At 48.2% G+C, this 19,747-nt stretch overlaps 4 protein-coding genes across 4 annotated transcripts; all 4 read left to right on the forward strand.

The window, feature by feature from the left end:
* Positions 1 to 650: 650 nt before the first annotated feature.
* On the forward strand, positions 651 to 2,409 carry LMH87_008755 (uncharacterized protein; the record flags this gene model as incomplete). The annotated part of the gene is made up of 4 exons (XM_056201982.1): positions 651 to 1,601; positions 1,663 to 1,786; positions 1,848 to 1,967; positions 2,045 to 2,409. 4 exons carry the CDS (start codon positions 651 to 653, stop codon positions 2,407 to 2,409), a joined length of 1,560 nt encoding a protein of 519 aa, XP_056056589.1.
* Positions 2,410 to 2,964: 555 nt separating this feature from the next.
* LMH87_008756 (uncharacterized protein) lies at positions 2,965 to 4,029 on the forward strand (the record flags this gene model as incomplete). Its single annotated transcript, XM_056201983.1, has 2 exons — positions 2,965 to 2,989; positions 3,038 to 4,029. 2 exons carry the CDS (start codon positions 2,965 to 2,967, stop codon positions 4,027 to 4,029), a joined length of 1,017 nt encoding a protein of 338 aa, XP_056056590.1.
* A 4,190-nt stretch (positions 4,030 to 8,219) lies between these two features.
* On the forward strand, positions 8,220 to 10,910 carry LMH87_008757 (uncharacterized protein; the record flags this gene model as incomplete). The annotated part of the gene is made up of 3 exons (XM_056201984.1): positions 8,220 to 8,336; positions 8,394 to 10,605; positions 10,672 to 10,910. The coding sequence occupies 3 exons, from the start codon at positions 8,220 to 8,222 to the stop codon at positions 10,908 to 10,910; spliced, it is 2,568 nt and encodes an 855-aa protein (XP_056056591.1).
* A 1,107-nt stretch (positions 10,911 to 12,017) lies between these two features.
* Positions 12,018 to 14,282, forward strand: LMH87_008758 (uncharacterized protein; the record flags this gene model as incomplete). The annotated part of the gene is made up of 1 exon (XM_056201985.1): positions 12,018 to 14,282. The coding sequence occupies one exon, from the start codon at positions 12,018 to 12,020 to the stop codon at positions 14,280 to 14,282; it is 2,265 nt and encodes a 754-aa protein (XP_056056592.1).
* Positions 14,283 to 19,747: the final 5,465 nt, after the last annotated feature.

The raw sequence follows: 19,747 nt of genomic DNA on the forward strand, positions 1-19,747 counted from the left end.
TCTCGGGAATTCATGCACCTCGTTTAGCGATATAGCTGAACTGGGAAAGGAACCATCGTTCCTTCGATGTTAATTTGGGATCTTCCGGGCGCCGACATCCCTGTGTTTTGGCTTGACGCAGCTACTAAGCACACAATACATGCCAGCAGCGCGGCGCCAATCCCACCTGGTAAGGCTCCGAGAAGAGGGGTTTCTCGTTTATCCAAGCAACCAGCGTATGACGACCAATGGGCGCCTTGTGGGTAAAATGGGTTAACTTTGCAAATTCGGGCTAGAGCCGTTGCAGGATGGAGATGAAAAGTGACCGTTTGTTCGTTCCGTTTATCATCAGGTGTGGGTGGCCCAACGCAAGCGTAATATCCGATCCAGATCAAAGCCATGTGCTGATACACTGATGGTGTCGGCCTGTCATAACTGTCATAAAGTAAAGCCCCTTCGACAAGTCGCCGACCTGTAACCTTCTTGCTTCCCTTTCCTCCCGTTTCTCCTTCTTTTTAACCACGTTTCCACCTGTTATCGGCGCCCGATTTAGTATACTAGTATACAAAACGCTTGTTAACTGCCCAAAACGAGGCTCTTTTCCGTGGTGGGTTCTTGCAGGTGGCGGTGCCTGGTAGGGAAAAAATAGCATCATACCGCCTAGGTGCTTAATGATGGCATACGTCGAGACCGAAACGACTACCCATTTCATGCGAATTCGTCCCATGGACCAAAACCTCCATCAGCTCTCTGCCACAGTCCTGCAAGCCAAACTCACTGCTGGCGAGATCACCAGTGTCGATCTGGTTGAATCATGCTTGGCTCGTATCGAGAGGTACAACAGCCGTCTCCACTGTCTCTTGAGTATTCGACCGCGAATGCAGCTTGTCGCCCATGCCACATCCCTAGATGCTGAGCGCCGTGCGCGACCCAACGCCCTACGAAGCAAGCTGCATGGCATTCCGATCATCCTAAAAGATGTGTTTGTCACAGGTCCCGAGCTTGGTATGCCAACAACAGTGGGCGCCGCCGTATTTTCTGGCATGACGGCCAAGCGCAGCGCCCCGTTGGTAGACCGGCTGCAAGAGGCCGGCATGATTATCCTGGGAAAGGCCAACATGACGGAGTTTTGCGGTCTCAAATCGAATTCCATCAAGTCTGGCTGGAGTACGTACGGTGGGCAGACAAACTCTCCCTACAGGAGAAGAAACCTAGTGGAAGAGGATCAGCCAATCACCGCAGGGTCATCATCGGGCTCGGCCGTAGCAGTTGCGGCCGGTCTTGCCCCTCTGTCTATCGGGAACGAAACTTCAGCCGCGCTGGTATATCCAGCAAGTGTCTGTGGTGTATATGCGTATAAGTGTGGGTATAAGACGGTACCGATGGAAGGCGTGTTCTGCATCAGCGACAGCTTCGACTGCGTTGGTCCAATCGCAAGGGATCCGGCGGACATTGTTGCCCTGGCTGAAATTCTAGAGCAAAACCCCAGCTTCGGTGTAGCCATCGCATCAAAGGAAGGTGGCCCTAGACAAGAGTTCCGCGGCCTTGCTGTGGGTGTCGTTTCAAGCACATGGGGGGTGCATGAGAGCCTCGTTGCTGGGAAGTGGGGAGATGCTCGAGTGGTAAGTACACCCTTCATATGATGTACAATGGGATATTGTGTTTTAATCCATGTTTCAACAGATAAAGGAGTACGAGAATGCTGTCTTCAAAATGCGAAGTCGAGGAGGTCGTGTCGTCTATCCACTTCAGGCCCCGGAGCCTGACGGCATAAGGTATGACGGAGAGACTCTGATCAGTACAACGTGTAAGTCATGTGAGAGTCATTTTGCTCGGTTTAGTATTTGACTAATTTCTTTTCTCGGCAGATGGCGAGTTTAGCGACAAAATCAAAGAATTCATTCAATGCTTCGAATACGCCGGCATCAAAGACTTGAAAGATGTTATAGCCTGGAATCACGCTCATGCCAGCACGGCGTTGCCTTCTCGTAGGTGAATCTTCGAGATTTTTCTCATGCGAGAAAGATGAAAAAATCAAGTGAAATGTGATACTAACATTGCGTAGCATATGATACGCAGAGCGAGCTGGTTGCCGCTGTCAACAGCAAGATGCGACCCGAAATGCTTCAAAACATCATCCCACGTCTCCGTCATCTGGCTGGTGAGAACGGCATGTCCGAGATAATGCGACGCAGCGGAGACCTCGATATTGTGCTCTCATCGTCTGAGTGCCAACTGGTTACCTATGCTGCCGCCGCGGGTTGGCCTTGTGCGACAGTGCCACTGGGCAACTGGAGGAAGAACGGGCAGCCGTATGGCATGTTTGCTTTGTCGAAAGACGGTAGTGAAGAAACGTTGCTGCGATTTATGAATGCATGGGGGAAGGTCTTCGACGGCGTACAGGCTCCAGATTTGGAGATGATGCCGTAGGTAGGAAAGAGCTTGGGCAACTCGGAGGAGGAAGGTGTGGTCCGTCCACTGTGGGATACTTTGGTTTGCCAAGATCCCGGACAGCGCAGCGCCGATAGCATACACTTGATGAAATGATTCCCCTGTGATTTGATGCAATTGATCCAAAATACGAGATAAATCACTTTTTTTTGCTTCTAATCGGTGCTCCTTCCGCCTCCCTTTGCGCGCTCGAAGGCTTGTCAGAAGTTGCAAACCAGGATCTAACCCAATAATACGGCACGCTCAGAAAGGTACTTACTCACCACGGCCGATTCCACTGTAATGGGGGTACCGGCAGCTCTCCAAAATGCAAAAAGTTACATCATATTTCCCATGGGTTTGCAGGATCTAAAATCCTTGTATGCGTACCTTGTTGTATGACAAAAGAGTGGAAATCACCTCTTCGAGGTGCCACAGTGAAGCATCGCCGCTATCGATAACCCCAGGCAGCGAAGCTAGTGCGGGGCAGCGCTTCTACACTCGACCAACTCACCTCCTACATCGCCATCCGTCTTGACGGCAAACGCAGTCAAGATGGAAACGGCTCTCAAGTCATGGGGTAAGATTGCGTTGATTCGGATATACTTAACAATACTAATTCGGATAGAGCTCGACAACAACATAAAACTCATCGACCCGAAGCGAGATGCTCTCTACCAATACGATGCTGAGGCTCAAAAGGCTGCGCAAAATGCCCGGCCTTGGATGGCTGACCCAAACTATTTCAAGCACGTCCGCATCAGCGCTGTAGCGCTCATCAAGATGACCATGCATGCCCGCTCCGGTGGCAATCTCGAGATCATGGGTCTGATGCAGGGCTACACCGAGGGCGACACGTTTGTCGTCACCGACGCATTTCGACTTCCCGTCGAGGGCACCGAGACCCGCGTCAATGCCCAGGGCGAAGCGAACGAATACATTGTCGAATACTTGGATCTTTGCCGTGCTCAGGGTCGACAGGAAAACGTGGTCGGATGGTATCATAGCCATCCTGGTTACGGTTGTTGGCTGAGTGGGATTGATGTCGAGACTGAGGCTATGCAGCAGCAGTACCAAGACCCGTTCCTGGCCGTTGTCGTGGATCCGGATCGCACAATCAGCGCCGGCAAGGTCGACATTGGAGCATTCCGCACCTACCCGGCATCCTATAAGGCCGACGCGACTGGGGCGGACGGTTTCCAGGCAGTGCCGCTAGACAAGGCAGCCGAGTTTGGCGCGCACTCGAGCAGATACTACAGCCTTGAGGTGTCGCACTTCAAAAGCTCACTCGACACACACCTCCTCGAGCTCTTGTGGCACAAGTATTGGGTGCAGACACTGAGTCAGAACCCGTTGCTGACGAACCGTGACTTTGCAAACAAACAGATGCTTGACCTCGCATCTAAGATCAGGGAGGCCACCGCGGGTATTCGTCGTAGCCGCGGGTCGCAGATGTTGGTGATGGGCGGTGGCGGTGGGGCTGGCAAAGCTGGGGACAAGGCCATGCAGAAGCTGTCGAGCGAGGCAAGCATGATTGCAGCAAAGGAAAAGGCTGGTCTGCTAGCTACAGGCGTCAAGGCGTCTCTTTTCAATAACCTGGGAGATCAAAACAGGGCATGAAGAGTTTGTGAATATAGATATGGAACCTGATTACAGGAATGAGATTACTTTACGACACGTATTGCTGTAGCAAATTGGTGTAGACCATGCTGGAGATGCCTCTGAAAGTCCCAGAGTCCCTTGCTGGGGAACCTACCCTGTATATCAGCTTTTGTACGCTATGGACGTCTCGCGCCACGATGCCAGCGCATTGCAAAGACAAAGGCTGGTGTGCAGGCAGGTTTTTATGAACAAGTACTCAGTAGCACTGCAAACGTGCCGTGTCAATGCGGCGAACAAAATGGTAGCAGCGCATCAGAAGGCACTTGAGGAGCATGATTTTTTACCACTTTCAGTTTGTGATTAACAGCAAAGCCAGACAGAGGGGCCGAGACGAACTCGTTCACAAATTTTTTCTAGAATTCAAGGTGTCGAAGCCATTGTGCCCAATGGTTTCGTCCAATACAGATTTATAAGGGTCGCCCAATGTTGGCGGTGTGATGTCTTGTAGGGACTGAATACGCTGACATCACGGCGGAACAAGTTGTGAGACATGTCCAGCTAACTGAAGCGGGGTAAATAGAAAAGAATTGAGACGCAAAGGCTAGCTACGCATCAACCAGGGCCAAGAAAAATTGTAAGAGGTATCGTTCAATGGCCGCCATGACATGACTCTTCCAGCAAGGTAGGGAGAGACGTCTCTGCAGGTAGGGTAGTGTGGGAGTTTACAGCACAGCTCCCAACCAAAAGCAGCTACGGCTCAAAATTCAATCGTGTTATCGCGTTATTGTTAGATTAAGTTTTATAATGACAACTTCCCACCGCGAACGTTTACAACCGACGTGGCAGAGCAAAAGGGGACCAAAAATTTGTGATGGTGTGCTACCCTGAATCCTCACGAGAGGGCGCGCAACTAAGAGAAGACCCTGGTACAACTGGCAGGAAAAGTAACGAAATGGGAACGAGAAAATCGGGAACTGAAAAAAAAAAAAAAAAAACGTGTGCATGACATGGCAATGGCTACGCGATCTGGTCGTGATGGCTACGTCATGAAACTCAAAAAAAGCCGTTGCCAGTCCAAGCATCATAATGGCATCAGCACATGCAGGCCCTGGTCGTGTCAATCGTTGCCCAGTGTGGCTGATCTGGGGCTTGTGGGCGCCACAACTGTACACAGGCGGAGGAAAATCTTTCTGGGTGGAGGGGCGTGCCCAGGACGCTGTGGGCGAAAACCGATCGAATTCGGTAATGCTCGGACGACAAAAAGTATATTTGCTCAGGGATAAGAATAGTAGGTACTTAAAACGGAGCGGTGCTGGAAAAGAGGGATCTCAGGGGAAAAGCAGGAATGTGCCTGACGGTCGGGGAAAGGAGACGTGAACTATCGCGGAACCATCAATTGGCCGTACAAGTGTTGGCACAAGAGGGAGAAGCAAGCAAAAATGACTTGAGAACATGTAGCGGAATGGGAATTTGCGATGAGACTCGATGGTGAATATTCTGCTTCCCTGTCGTCAAACTACCAGTATCAGTACAGATCAGTGGGACAATCAGTGGGTTCCTGGGAGGATCACCACGACGGCGCGACGGCTGTTGAGCGAGACGAGTCCATTAAACATCAGTCGCGTACGCGGTCACAGTAGTCGATGGTGTCAAGTAGCTTAGGTTGCTTTGAGTCGCAGATGTTGAAAGGAGCAATTGGAATGGATGATGATCGGAAAAGTCCTCTGCAAGGGCCATGCAGCCTGTTGAGAAAACCATGAAACAATACTGGGCGATGCTGCCTGCGGCTTGGGCGCGCTGCAAGGTTCATTCGCTGGCCATTGCCATGGTCGTGTGCTCCCTGTCGTGCTGAAGCGTGTGGGCCAGAGACGCCTTCACATGCACCGCGAGCTGGATGGACAGACATCGTATGGAGTGGTTGAGTGGGCACTTGGCACCCTCGAAGATGGATGGCCAGATGAATGGAGAATATTGGTTTCTTGGCCACGTTTTTTGATGCAGCGGCGTCAGAAGGGCGCGGGCAAGAAAGGGAGATGTGACAAACCGGCGACCACGGAAAGCACATGGTGGCTTTCGTGCAAAGGGGCCACCAAGGAACGAATCAATTGCAATAGGGAGACGGAGAGGCTAGTTGGTGAACCATTACTACTATTGCTGCTTGTGATGGACGATGTCTGCACAGAGGAAGATCGAGGGGCGTGCCAATATTCATGCCAGACCTTGATTTATCAGATAGGTGGAGAGCTTTAGCCTGCACCGCCACAGCCGGAACCAAGCTTTGGGCGGGCCTGGCAGATTGGTAGGTGCTGCTAGCGGCGTAGCTGGGGGGATGTTTTCAATAGAGCTTGGACACGGCTGGGCTACCAAGTCACCTAGTGAAGCTCCTTTGAGATGGACCATCCAGGCGAGCTTTTCGTTGGCTCGTAGATTTCACAGCGTCCTCTCCATCTCAGCTGGCGCTGGCGCTCCCAATTTGCGTGCGCTGCGGTCTGCGGCAGACTAGGTGTGGCTAGTGCCGGTGCAGCAGTTCTGGAACTCGCATTGACGTCATGACTTTCTTGGTCTTTGTGCAAGGAAAATCATGCAAGCTCTGCTTCATCTTACCCAGGGAAAGGAAAAAGAGAAACCAAGAACGGGCGGGATCTTGCTGGCAAGTGAGATGAAATTTACAATCTGCTTGAAAGGGGCTCTTTTTCGCACATGGCATGGAGGAATTCCAAAGACAAAAAGAGCTTTGCTTGATGCGGAGGGAGAAGGAACCTGATGCTACCGGCTGCGCCCAGCGACCGGATTCAACTCCGGCGGTTGGGGGGCCAGCAGGAGGTGTGGCACGGATTGAGCACCTCCCTATGGCGTGCGGAGTACGGAGTACACAGTGCTTGTCCAGTGGCCGAGTGTCTTGCTCCTTGACTCTGTTTGCGTGGGCAGACACCCAGAAACTCAATTTGGTCTCGCAACGTCCAGACCATCACCATCGGCCCATATACTCGCTTGCTAGCTGGTGTGGGGCTCGGCATCACCCAGGCAATGCACCTGGACAGTGGTATTCTGCGCGAGGGCGAGAGCACCGCAACGGGGAGGGGGGGTGGACATGGGCGGTCAAACCGAAAATTGATTCAGATTGAATGCACGATAGATGCAAAAGAAGAAGAACAAGAAGGATAGATGACCAAACACGGCTGCGCATTCGGCACAATGGGCTCGACTGCTGGCTGCTCTGTCGTGTCCATGTCGTCAAACAAGCTTCGCAGCTCATGGCTGCAACTGTGGCTTGCCTCCACGCGCCGCACCAAGATCGCCGACGGCAGCCCTTTCGCGCCGCCCCAGTGCATAAAGTCGAGTCGCAACGATCCACTGTCAATTTCCCTGGCGTGGCGTGGCTCGAGTTCAATTCAGCGACAGAGTACGTGAATCACCAGCACAGTGTACCTATTTTCCGCTGGCCGACCTGACCATCGTGATGTGGCTTGACCCATTACCAGCTTTTGCAGCGTCCTCGCTGTGCCAGTAGCCACACACCCCTCCCCGTGCTTTCCACCCCTGGGAATCCTGGCCTGATGAATGCGTTCCTGGTTTCAATTGCAAGCGTTGGCGTCCCGTCCATCGACCAGACACGGACCAGCAGCACCCAGCATGGACAATGCCACCCGCGTACGGATACGTACCAGGCCGAGACCTATTTTTTTCTGCCCGCTGCTGCCCTGCCCTGGCTAGCTAGCTCTGTCTAGTGTGTCTGGCACGGTGGCACACCCCTCCCCTCCCCTCCCCAAAGCAGAGTCCAGCTGTGCTGCTGCGCTGCACCACCTCGACTGCTATGACGTATCCACGCTTCCCGCCCAACGTCACCATCCAAGCAAGCTTTACAAGCTCCGGCCCCAGCTAGCTCAGTCTCGCCGTGGCCCTGCAGCTGGTATAAACACCCCCTCGACTGCCGTTTCGCTCGCAACCGCCCCTTCTTCTTCTTTCCTGCTCATCAACTTCTCCTGTATACCCTCTTCTCCTAATACCCAAACACGAATCCTCGATTGTGATACCCCAAGAAGAAGATACCCCAAAACACAATACCTCTTTTCTAATTTTTTTTAACGACTACCCTCTTATCGCTCCCGTCTCTTGCTTCACCTTTTACTAGACTGAAGCATCTAATTTCATCAATCTCAAACTCGAAAAACAACAAAACAGATCTCGAATCAGAATTGTTGCCCGTCATGGCTAGCGCCAACGTCAACCGCCCTACGAACGTCAAGGAGAAGGACGCGGATATCAACCGCAAGCTCCAGATCTACGGCATCTTCCGCGCCTTCAAGGCTGGCAAGGTCCCCTCGGTAAGCTATATAACACCCCCAGGCAACGAAACCATCAATTGCTAACTGCCTCCACAGAACGACCAGATTGATGTCGCATTAAACAGCTTCCTGCAATCCGATGCTCTCACCAAGCCCAACACCAAGCTCTCCGCCGACGGCAAGCTGCTCGTCGAGGACACCCGTGAGGTCATCAGACTTGCCAAGAACCTGCTCCTCTCCAAGAACGACGGCAACCTCATTCAGGATTTCATTTGGCAGACTACCCAGTTTGACCCCAAGGCCGTTCAGGGCCCCAACGTTCCCGTCAGCAAGGATGCTGCCCAGAAGGACGGCGAGGAGGCTCTCCAAGGCCTAAGAACCCTCGGAACGCTGCTCATCACCAACGGGCAGTTCCGCAAGCTCCTCAAGGACTCCACCGTTCTGCTCCGTGATATGGCTGGTGACGCCGCTAGCAACGCTGCCGGTCGCATCCGCCCCGACGACGAGGACCTGTCTCAGCTGGACCAAGCTGCCGAGGACAACACCTGGCACGAGGCTCCCAAGTTCAGCAAGGAGGACCTTAAGAAGCAGGCCCAGGGCCTGTACAAGGGCGACGCCAAGAAGGATGCCCAGGACATCGCCGACAGCGCTAGATCTGCTGGTGCGCCCGCTTCTGGCGAGCCTAGGGATGCCAACGTCGCTGCCGGCCATAACGCCGCCAAGTCAACCCTCAAGGACAAGATCAACAAGAATATCGATCCTGAGACGCAGGAGAACATTAAGGCAAAGAAGGAGGAGCAGCGCCGCAAGGCCAAGGACTACCTGAACAAGAAGATGCCTGCTGAGCGCAAGGACCAGATCATCTTCCGCCTTAAGAAGATGGTTATTGAGTGCCAGCAACACACCGACTACTCCCAGGCTGTCCAGAGCCTGCTCCGTCTTGCCCGCACCTATGGTGAGCATGGCCGCTCCGTGAGCAAGGAGTCAGGCGGGTCCGTTAACCAGGCCCGCAGCGGCCTTGCTGCCGCCGAGGCTGATCTTCGCACTTTGATTGAGCGCTTCGCCAACGGTACCTCCACCTCCAACCTCTGGAAGGCTATTGGCCAGATCTACCAGGATGCTCAGAAGGACAGTGAGCTCAAGGGCTGGTTCAAGAACATGGACCACTATGTCAACCGCCTTCTCCTCGAGCAGGGCTACGTCCTGGAGGAGCAATCTACCAAGGATTGGGATGCCCTCTACCAGCAGGGTCGCTACCTTCTGCGTGAGAAGTACAAGGCCCATACCGACAATGTCTTCGACGAGATTAAGTTTGTCGGCGACCAGTTCGACAAGGACCCTCAGAACAAGCAGTTCGGCGCTGCTGTCCAGAAGCTGTTCAAGGACCTTGGCAATGGTTCTGATGGCAAGTCCGAGTTCAAGCCTCACCTCGCCAAGGATGTCTTTGATGTCATCCTGCCTGCTGTCCTCCGTGACATTGCCTACATCCCCATTCCTCGTATTGAGTACTCTGATCCTGGCTTTGACGCTGTCATTGAGAATCTCATTCTCGAGAGTGACAACTTCACGCCCAACGTCGCTGAGCTCGTCTCCAACAACAACTGGAAGTGGGGCCGTAAGAACATTACCAACCACAACCAGAACGTTATCGACCTCAAGGTCTCTGGCATCCAGATGGATCTGCGCGATGTTAGCTACCACATCAAGCGCAAGTCTGGCTTTCCTAAGATCACTGACACTGGCGTCGCCGACATCCTGCTGCCGGGTGATGGCTTCTCTTTCCGCATGAAGGTCTCTACTGCCGGTAAGAGGGATTCTCAGAATTTCTTCAAGGTCGAGAAGGTCGATGTCGACTTCAAGAGTCTTAATGTCAAGCTCAAGAAGTCCAAGTTCAAGGGCCTCTTTGCCATCTTCAAGCCCATCCTGCTCCGCGCTCTCCGCCCTGCGCTCCAGAAGGCTGTTGAGAAGGCCATCAAGGACAAGTGCAACGAGTTTGACCGCACCCTGTACGAGCTCAAGAAGGAGGCTGATGCTGCTGGCGAGAACGTTGGCGAGGACGGTACGAAGACCAACTACTTCAAGCGCTTCTACGACGCCGGCCAGAACCGCGCCCTCAAGGCGAAGCAGCAGAAGGAGAAGGTCAAGAAGGACATCCAAGACGAGAACAAGAAGGTCAACATTACTATGACCGATGATGATTCCATCTTCCCCGACCTCAAGTTGCCTGGCGGTGTTAGCTCCAAGGCCACTGAGTACAAGCAGCTTGCTCTCAAGGGCGAGAAGTGGGAGAGCCCCGTCTTCTCCATTGGTAAGGCCAGCAAGAGCACGGACATTCCCTCTGCTCCTCAGATCGTTAACAAGACTCGCGGTGCAGGCAACAGTGCCGCACACGGAAACAACGGTCATGCTAGCGGAAATGGTCTCGCCACCGGTGGAAACAGTCTTGCTGCCAACACCGGACTTGCCAGCGGCAATGGCATTGCCAACGGCCAGGGCCTTCATGCCAACGGCAACGGCCTCCACGCCACCGGCAATGGTATTGCCAACGGTAACGGCATCAAGAAGACTACTGCCCCGGCTCTTGATACTACCAACCCTGTTCCCCTCAACTAAGCTGCTGCTAAGTGACTAGGGGCTGTTAAAAAACACGGCAAAAATATGGTGCGAAAATGTTTGCGTGGATACGAATTATACCCATGGTGTGTCTATTTAGTTAGTCTTTTGCTGGAGACTTTGGTTTGCAGCGTCGCACCACAACCCTACAACGGCTCAGGCCGACCATCCTTAATTATTTCCTTACTGTAATAGTTTTCTATATTAATGAGACGGATTGCGACTATGTTACTCAGAAGCTCCTATTAAACACCTGTGACACATGATGGACAACTTGTCTTCGACGGGCTCAAAGCTAGATTAGCTGCGTCAGAGTGGGACACTCAGATGGATATTATGTTCCCTAAAAGCAACAACCCCTGAGGCCCAAACATGTAGCGGCTTACTGGGATGTCAACGTTTAATGCTCTCTGCAGGATGAAGGAAGAGGTAGCCAAATACTAGCAATCATTTGATTTGCTGCAAAAGAATGCGAAGTCAGGAGAAAGAAGCTGCCAGTGTGACCCGAGATAATTATCACGTGCTCAAATCCAAGTTCTCCGTTTACATCACCTCAATATTTGTGCAGTGCGGGGCGGAAACTGCCAATGTGCAAACTGTTAATGCTGTCCGAGAGTTACCTATGTGCATCGTCACAGACAGTAGGCATTTAATGCATAAATCTAAATCAAATACAAACCGAGGCCTAGAGCTAGATGTAATGTGCCAACTAGGTGCGGGGGACAGAGTGCAGCAATACATTCACTGAAGTGGGGACTTTTTATCTTCAACGTCATCTACCCAAGTTAACACACGGAAGCTTCTCATCCAGCTTGACAGTCCCCATTTACACTTGGCGCAGGCCTCCTTAATTCATCATAATATATAGCCCCGCATCAAATATCGCAATTCACGCATTATCAGAGAGGCGCACTCATAAACTCAAGACAAGCGCTGCCTCGTCAATATTAATCCCTTCTCCGAAGTATCCTCAGGGTCAAACGCGACCCACGATTCACCAGCACCCGAGTTATCTGCACGCGCCCATCTCGGCTGTCTAATCGCTTTTACTACAATTTTAATAGTATAATAGAGCAGCAAGACCGGCGTACACTGCCTGCAGACGCCATGTCTCAGTCACAGCTCCTGACGCCGGAGCAAACACACGCCCTCTTTGACATTCTCACTCATCACGAGACTTACTCTGAAATCGAGGCCTTCAAATCTGCAGACGCTGTTCTCACACATGGATTCCCTTTTCGCGATGAACAGCAGCAAGCGCGCGCTGCCCAGAAATCCGATATTGCCGCCCCGGCACCGACAAGCGGCGGCGGTGGGCTGACTGGCTTCGCGCTCAGTCTATGGGGACGCTCTGGCAGCTCCGGTGCCACGCCGACGCCCTCAGCACCGGATTCGCCGCGCGCATACACGCCTTCGATGGCGGAATCGTCTCTGGATAGCGACGGCAGCGATGCGGAGGGTGACGAGGAAGACCTCAGCAAGCTGTCGGCCCTGCCGGTGATGCAGCTACTCACGTCGACATTTGTGATGCGGCTACCGGCTCTCAAGACGATGCCTAGAGACTTTTGGGCAGTGCGCGTACAAGGGCTGCTGAGCCGGTTCGCCGAGGCGGACCTATCGGAGAGCTACGACAAAGGGACCATGGGTGCGCGCAAGACGCTGGCCTCGGGATCGGGATCGGTCATTGAAATGATTTCCAGAGGTTTTCTCGGCGGCGTTGGGAAAAAGACCGACGAGGCCCAGGGCGCGAAGCCAACCACGGAAGAGCTAAAGAAGAAAACGTACAAATTACAAGACGGCCAGCAGCTTGTTCGTGCGTGGGAAGATGTCCTCGATGGACTGGTGTATGGTGACTTGGTGGACAACATGTTTGACTACCTCGCCGAGACGGATAAGCTGGAGGAACACTCGGCCGCCGTTGATGCATCCAGCAGCTACATTGTCTTTCATCTCGCCGCGTTACTGCACCAAATCTTCGCACTAAGCCCCGACGGCCAATACCTTCTCAAGCTGCTAGACAACATACACGGCTTGATCCCCTACAAGATGATCAAACAGACGCTGCATATAGGCAATGCTGCTACCATGATTAACGGAATGATGCGACTGCTGCTCGCCAAGCTAAGTGTCACTGGTCTGACAAACTGGCTCGGCGTCACCCAGAACGAGGACGACGGCATGAACTTACTGCAAAACATTATTTCTCTTGTGCTGTCCCGGGACGCTAGCGAGTTTAAAAAGATCATCCACCGCATCGACAAGATGCAGGCCAAAGACGCGCCGACCGAGGAGATGCTCGAGGCGATTCAGGCATGTGCCACGAGCAGTAAGGCGGAGCACGAGGCGCTGCGGAAGATGAGCCTCGAGGCCAAGGAATCCATCATCGTGTCCATGCTCAAGGCGCGCGACCCGACGCTCGTGAGCCAGCTGAGCGAGGCGCAGCACGCGCTGTGTCTCGAGTACTACTCGGCGCTGCTGTCAATTCGCGACCGCGACGCCATCACCAAGGTGCTGTGCCGACAGCCGCCGGATCTTTTCACCAAGGCGTTGAAGGAGGCGACCGCGGCGTACAACCCGATGATCCGCGTGGTACATGAGCGTATTGATCTCGGCGACCACCTGCAGGATCTGCAGGAGTTCATCTCGCAGTTTGTCCGCGTGACCACACCAAAAGGTGGCCAGGGCGGCACCGTCACGGTGGAGGACTACGTCAAGCTGCTCAACGACCACAAGCCGCTGCTGCATAAGTTTGTTCACGTTGTGGCGAAGAAGTGCCCCGAGGTGTGGCGTGACTTTCGCGAATGGAGCAACGCCTCTATTGTGCGCTTCCGGCAGGAGACAGTGGACACAACTAGCGAAGAAGACGGCAAGAAGAGAAGCGTCATGGAGGAGGCACTCGGCGGGCTCGTGGCCGGGCTAGACGATGCTGCTCGGAAGTCGGTGCTCGCCGCCGTGGACACTCACGCTAGCTACCTCGCGACCTTGAAAAAGGGCTCCGACGCCCGCCTCGCCCAGCTAGCTGCTCGAGCAGGCACGGATGATGAAGCGCCAGTCGGCGATGGTGACGGCAGCTGGGGACCAGGCATCTACCTCGCGCGCTGGCAGGACATTCTCGACGACACGCTCATCACTGCCGGTGACGCCGGACAGCCGACCAAGGTGCGCCGCGGAGCCGACGTCCGGCACCTGACGACGCAAGGCAAGACGGGCGTCGCGGGCGGTGACCTTGCGGCAGGACAAGCAGCCGAGGCTGGGCAGAGGACGATGCCGCGCGCGCCGGACGTGGAGGTTGTTGTGAAGGAGCTAGGTGAGGCGTTTAGCGCGCTGATGCAGGCTGTGAATATGGAACGCCGGGTCTTTGGGAAGAAATAGGGGTTTCTCTATATAGGCTGGCGAGGGTATTCTATAACTCTACATGTTTGGCGTTATTATGAGGAGTTTGCTTTGTGTTTTATTGCTTTTTGGGGATCGACGGGCTCTACTATACATGTTCCACCTTGATTGTGCTTATATCAAGAGAACTTAAGATTCAGTTTATACGAGCCTTAGGGGTAGTTTTGCTATAATACTGTAGATATTGATACGCTCTATCTGACTTTGTGGACGAACATGCGATCTGTAGCCGCCGCGTTGCGGCATCTATACAACATTGGTAGGAGTGCCCAAGGCCCTCCGGCCAGTTACATAGAGGTACGCACGCCATAGATAAACTCCTCTAGTAGATGGAAGTGTTTTGGCAGTACCTTTAAAAATTGGAAAAGTATCGCCACAAGAGAACTAGCTATCGCCCTGCTGGGAGGCGACAAGGTTGCGTTGTACAAGAAAAAGTCCAGACCAGTACCAACTGTGCACGTAAACACGCACTTTAAAAACGTGATTAATATTAATTCGCTACCTAAACCCAATAATTGCCAAAGGGCACTGTAGATTGCTACAAAAGGGTTTCATTATTAGTAAAGTAGTGTCTGCGCCGAGATGTTATCCCACGTTAAAACTGCCAATTCTTAGTTGCCGCTTTTGTCATACTTGCTCGGGCGCTATGTGGTCTGCGCTTACTGGGGGTGCCGAAATTCTCCGAGCCTCGACTAAGCTGCCTTGCCCCTTCGCCTAAGTAGCCCCCGCGCAGCTCTTAAGCAGCTCCTAAGCAGCCCCTAAGTAGCTCCTGAGCAGTTCCTAAGCAGATTGTGAGCGGCCCCTAGACTCGCTAGGATTATAAGGAAGAATTAAGCTGTGTGTAGTGTGTTTATAGTAGCACCTAAAAATAGAGGCTGTTAAGCTAATAAGGCAACTATTACGAACGACGAAAAGTAACATAAAGGCGGCCTAGGGCGGCCGGGCTGACAGCCTAGACGAAGGCGCCTACACTCCGCCCGATTAGGACATATATTTATATAACCACCTAGATTAGTAGAGTCTACTAAGTGCTAGCTTAGTAGATTAAATAGAGTGGATATTTAGTAAGGAATACTAATTAAAGGATTATTATTATTATTATTATTATTATTATTATTATTATTATTATTATTATTATTATTATTATTATTATTATTATTATTATTATTATTATTATTATTATTATTATTATTATTATTATTATTATTATTATTATTATTATTATTATTATTATTATTATTATTATTATTATTATTATTATTATTATTATTATTATACTAACTAGGCTTAGCCTATCTAGTACTTCTATAGGTAATAATAAGGGGAGGAAAAACTAGAGTGCCTAGGGGAAAACCTCCACTTCTATCTATTCTAGTACTAGTCCAGCTTAGTATATAGGTGGGGTCGTTACGAACCCCTTCTCTTAATATTTTTAAGTGCTGTCTTTACGTGCACTAAATAAAGATTACCTTAATAATAAAACCCTTAAAGATAAAATAACTTAAATCTTTACTTATATTAGGGACCTTAAAGCTATATAGTAGATACTAGGGATATTTAGCTACAGTCTAGTATTACTTAATCTTTTTAATCTCTATAACTAAGTAGTTTACCTAGCGCCCTATTTCCTTACAGGATACTAGACTGTTATAGTGTACTGTATTAAGGATTGCGAGCTTAAGGCGCCTAGAAGAGGTCGCTAGTTTGAATCCTGGCTGTGGATATAGTTGCTAGGTTAGCTAGGGTATTACAGTATAAGGTTATTAGTACTAGTGTTTAACTAGCTAATCTTTATTATGCTAATAGGTGAGCTATAAAGGCGGCTATAGGGAGCCTAAGGGTCCTAATACTATATACTTCTAGGTGGTCTAATAGGTAGGTAAGACTTATATCTAGCTATAGTAGCTAGGGACAGCTATAGTAGCTAGGGATAGCTATATAGGAGGACGGGTAGCCTATTAGGGACCTTAAAGCTATATAGTGGATACTAGGGATACCTAGCTATAATCTAGTATTACTTAATCTTTTTAATCTTTATAGCTAAGTGGTTTACCTAGCGCCCTAGTTCCTTACACTACTTATAATATATTATATATAACTATACTACCTACTACCACTATATCTGCCTCTATCTTATAATTAGCTAATTCTACTAACACTACTAATACTATAATATTCCTAAAAGTACTAAAGGACGTTAAATTTAATAATACTAGAACTAGTCCGGCTCCTACTTGTCCGGCTCCTACCACTTCTTCTAGGGCCACACTAATAATAACTAGAACTTCTATAGTAAGTTCTCCGTCAAACTTAGCCTCTAGTATAACACTAATTACTATATTAACTTTACGCCCTAGTTAAAACCCAGAATTAGTACTAAGTTTAACACACAGTCTTTTAGTAAGTACACTATTAGCTAGCTTAGCTATTAGTTTGTAGCCTAGTTTGGCCTCTAACTTAGTATTAGGCTGAGCTATAACTTCTAACTCTAATATAATATCTAGCTTAACGTCTAATTTAACTTTAAGCTCTACTTAAGAGAATATCTTAACCTTAACCTCACCTCTAGTATCTAGCCTAGCGTCTAGAATAAGCCCTACTTTAATATCTAACTTAACACTTAGGCCTAAGCCTTTAGTAGGTAAGTGTTACGAACGATGGAGGTGACGTAAGGCGACCGGGGAAGCGGCCCAAGAGGACGACCTCATGGCGCCTGCAAGCTTCTCGATCGGGCCGCGTGACCTTACTGGATCACTGGAGCGAGTGAGCCAGTGAGCCATGAGGGGATCACGGGAGCGAGTGAGCCAGTGATCCAAGGAATATAATAGAGAGATAGACAGGTACTTAAGGAGGAGGTGTTCTAGTAACTAGGTAGTCTAGATCTCTATTAATCAATCTAAGTAATAGTTTCACTATTAAGAGTTCTACTCTTAACGACTAACTTACTACACTACTTAAACGTGCTACCCTATAGCTTTAAGCCTAACTTACTTCCTAAGAAATAGACCTACTATAACTTAGATTTAAGCTATTATTATAATAAGGTTAGTAATATTTGTAATTTATACTCTCTTAATAAACTAGACCTATTAGAATTCTCTTATATTTATAATAGAAAGAAAGTTATAGGTGACTTAAATAATTATTTATAGAACTAAGCTAGTGTTCTTAAGGTTTTTTCCTAGTAAGTCCTTTAAGGAAGCCTTTTCTATAACTAAGCTAATAAGAAATAGTAGAAACTAGTTATCTACCTATCTAGATACTAGAATTATAGTATATCTAGGTAAAAATATAAGAAAGATATTCCGCTTCTTTATAGCGTGCTATACTAGTAATAAAAGCTCTTATTCTGTATTATTAGCGGGCCTAATATCTCTAGGTAAGTTAGAAGCTATAAGAGAAAAGCTATTAGTACTAACTATTATAGGGGTAGAGGAATATTTTAGCTGCTAGAATAAGTAGTGTTTAACTTAGTTTTCTTTTTAGTAGAAAGGGTTATAGTGTGGTATATATAGTCTTATAGATTTAGTGAGAACTTATAGGGTAGGACTTATTATCTATCTTACCTTTCTTTATTACCTCCTACTAAAGTATAGCCTCCCTACAAATATTAATTAAGTATAAATAAGTACCTAATTACTAAGACATTACTAGTATAAGATATCTTATTCTTTTAGTTCTTAACTATTTAAAAAGGTTAACTTTAGTTAGTTACTAAGTTACATAATTTAAGAGAAACTTTGAGTATTACTTTAGTTTTTAGAGTGTCTTTATATAAAAAGATTACTAATAGAGGAAACTTAACTTATATATTATAAATCTTCTTTAATCACTACCTATATTCTTTAACTTATACGTTATATTATAAATAAATCTAGTTGTAGAATATAATTTAAACCTATAATACTATCTAGGTGAGGAATGCCCTCTACTAAAGCTAGTCTAGGACAATTCGCCTAAACCTATTATTTACGCCCTTATAAGGTAATGTCCTTCTGTAGGACGTTATTACCCCTCTTTCGAGCTATAGTGGTATACTTGTCACTACTACCTGGAGTGTGCTGTAAAGGCAGCTACTTAGGTCCTCTATACTAGGCTAGTATTAGTAGTGGCTTTTCGCTACACATCTTACTAATATCCGCTATAGTTCCACTCTTTAAATAAGTAGCGTTTTTTAGCTACACTCTTAGTATAAGTAGTAGCTTCTCCTACCTACTAACTTATAGATTTAGCTATATTTATAGTACTAGGCTAGTATTAGTAGAGTCTTTTTATTATATATACTATAAATACTAACTACTTAGCTTAACTATTAGTAGTGGTTTTCCGCCCTATTAGCCTCTAGCTTAAAGCTACTTACTAAATACTAGCTATAATCCCGCCCTAACTATAAGTATTAGCTTTCTAGTGCCTATATATACTAAGAATAGTAAGTAGGTACTCTAGTATATACTCTACCTAAAGTTAATATATTAGCTTTATATATATAATTCCTAATTTACTTATTCTTTTATAAAACTTTATAAGTATAATATCTTAATAATCTTTTTACTTATAATAGTTACTAGTATTATATTAGTTCTTAGTATATTAGCTTTAGCTTACCTACTAAATCTCCTACTATTATAAAGAGAGTGAGCTCTTAAGGTAGTAATAGTTAATATATATACTAACTATACTTATCTCTAACCTAACACTACTAACCTTCTATAGTAACATTATAGCTAACCCTAATTTAAATATAGTAAATAAATAGATACTATTAGATAATAATATATAATCGCTAAAACATTCTATAGAAATAAAGAAACCTATATTATAAATTAGATTTATAGTTTTGAATAAGATAGAATTATTAAGCTTACTAGCTTTACTATATAAATAGCTAAGAGTAGGTAAATATATATTAAGAAGGGAAATCTACTATAATAGCTAAAAATAGGAGTATAAAAGCTATAAGTAGGTAAAATAAGGTATTCTATCCTTAAGACTAATACCTATTAGATTAGATAAGATTAAGTTTATCTATAAGAGAGATATATAACTTAATAATTAAAAAGGCCTTTTTTAATTATAAAAAGATATTAGTTAACTTAAGCCTAAGAATAGATTATATTAGCTATTAAGAATTCTTAATAAAATAGAGGATAGGAAATATAAAATACACTAGATAGGTTTTAATAAGGAGTTAAATATACTAGAGTTAGTATCGAAAATAAGGAAAGTCGCCCTAGACTTAGTAGAGGAGTACTATAGGTAAAGATAACACGTAGGAAACTATCTCGATAAACACTATATAAAACGCTGAGCGAATAGCGTGGCAGCTAGCGGGCGTAGCTTCCACCAAGCCCAAGACGTCAACCTGCACACCGCCCACGAGCCCGCGGCAGGAAAAGACCCTCAACAAGGCAGCGAATTTGATCGGCGCAGGGTTGCTACTGCCA

Source organism: Akanthomyces muscarius, assembly GCF_028009165.1.
Source record: "Akanthomyces muscarius strain Ve6 chromosome Unknown contig_18, whole genome shotgun sequence".
In the NCBI taxonomy this organism is placed as follows: Eukaryota; Fungi; Ascomycota; class Sordariomycetes; order Hypocreales; family Cordycipitaceae; genus Akanthomyces; species Akanthomyces muscarius.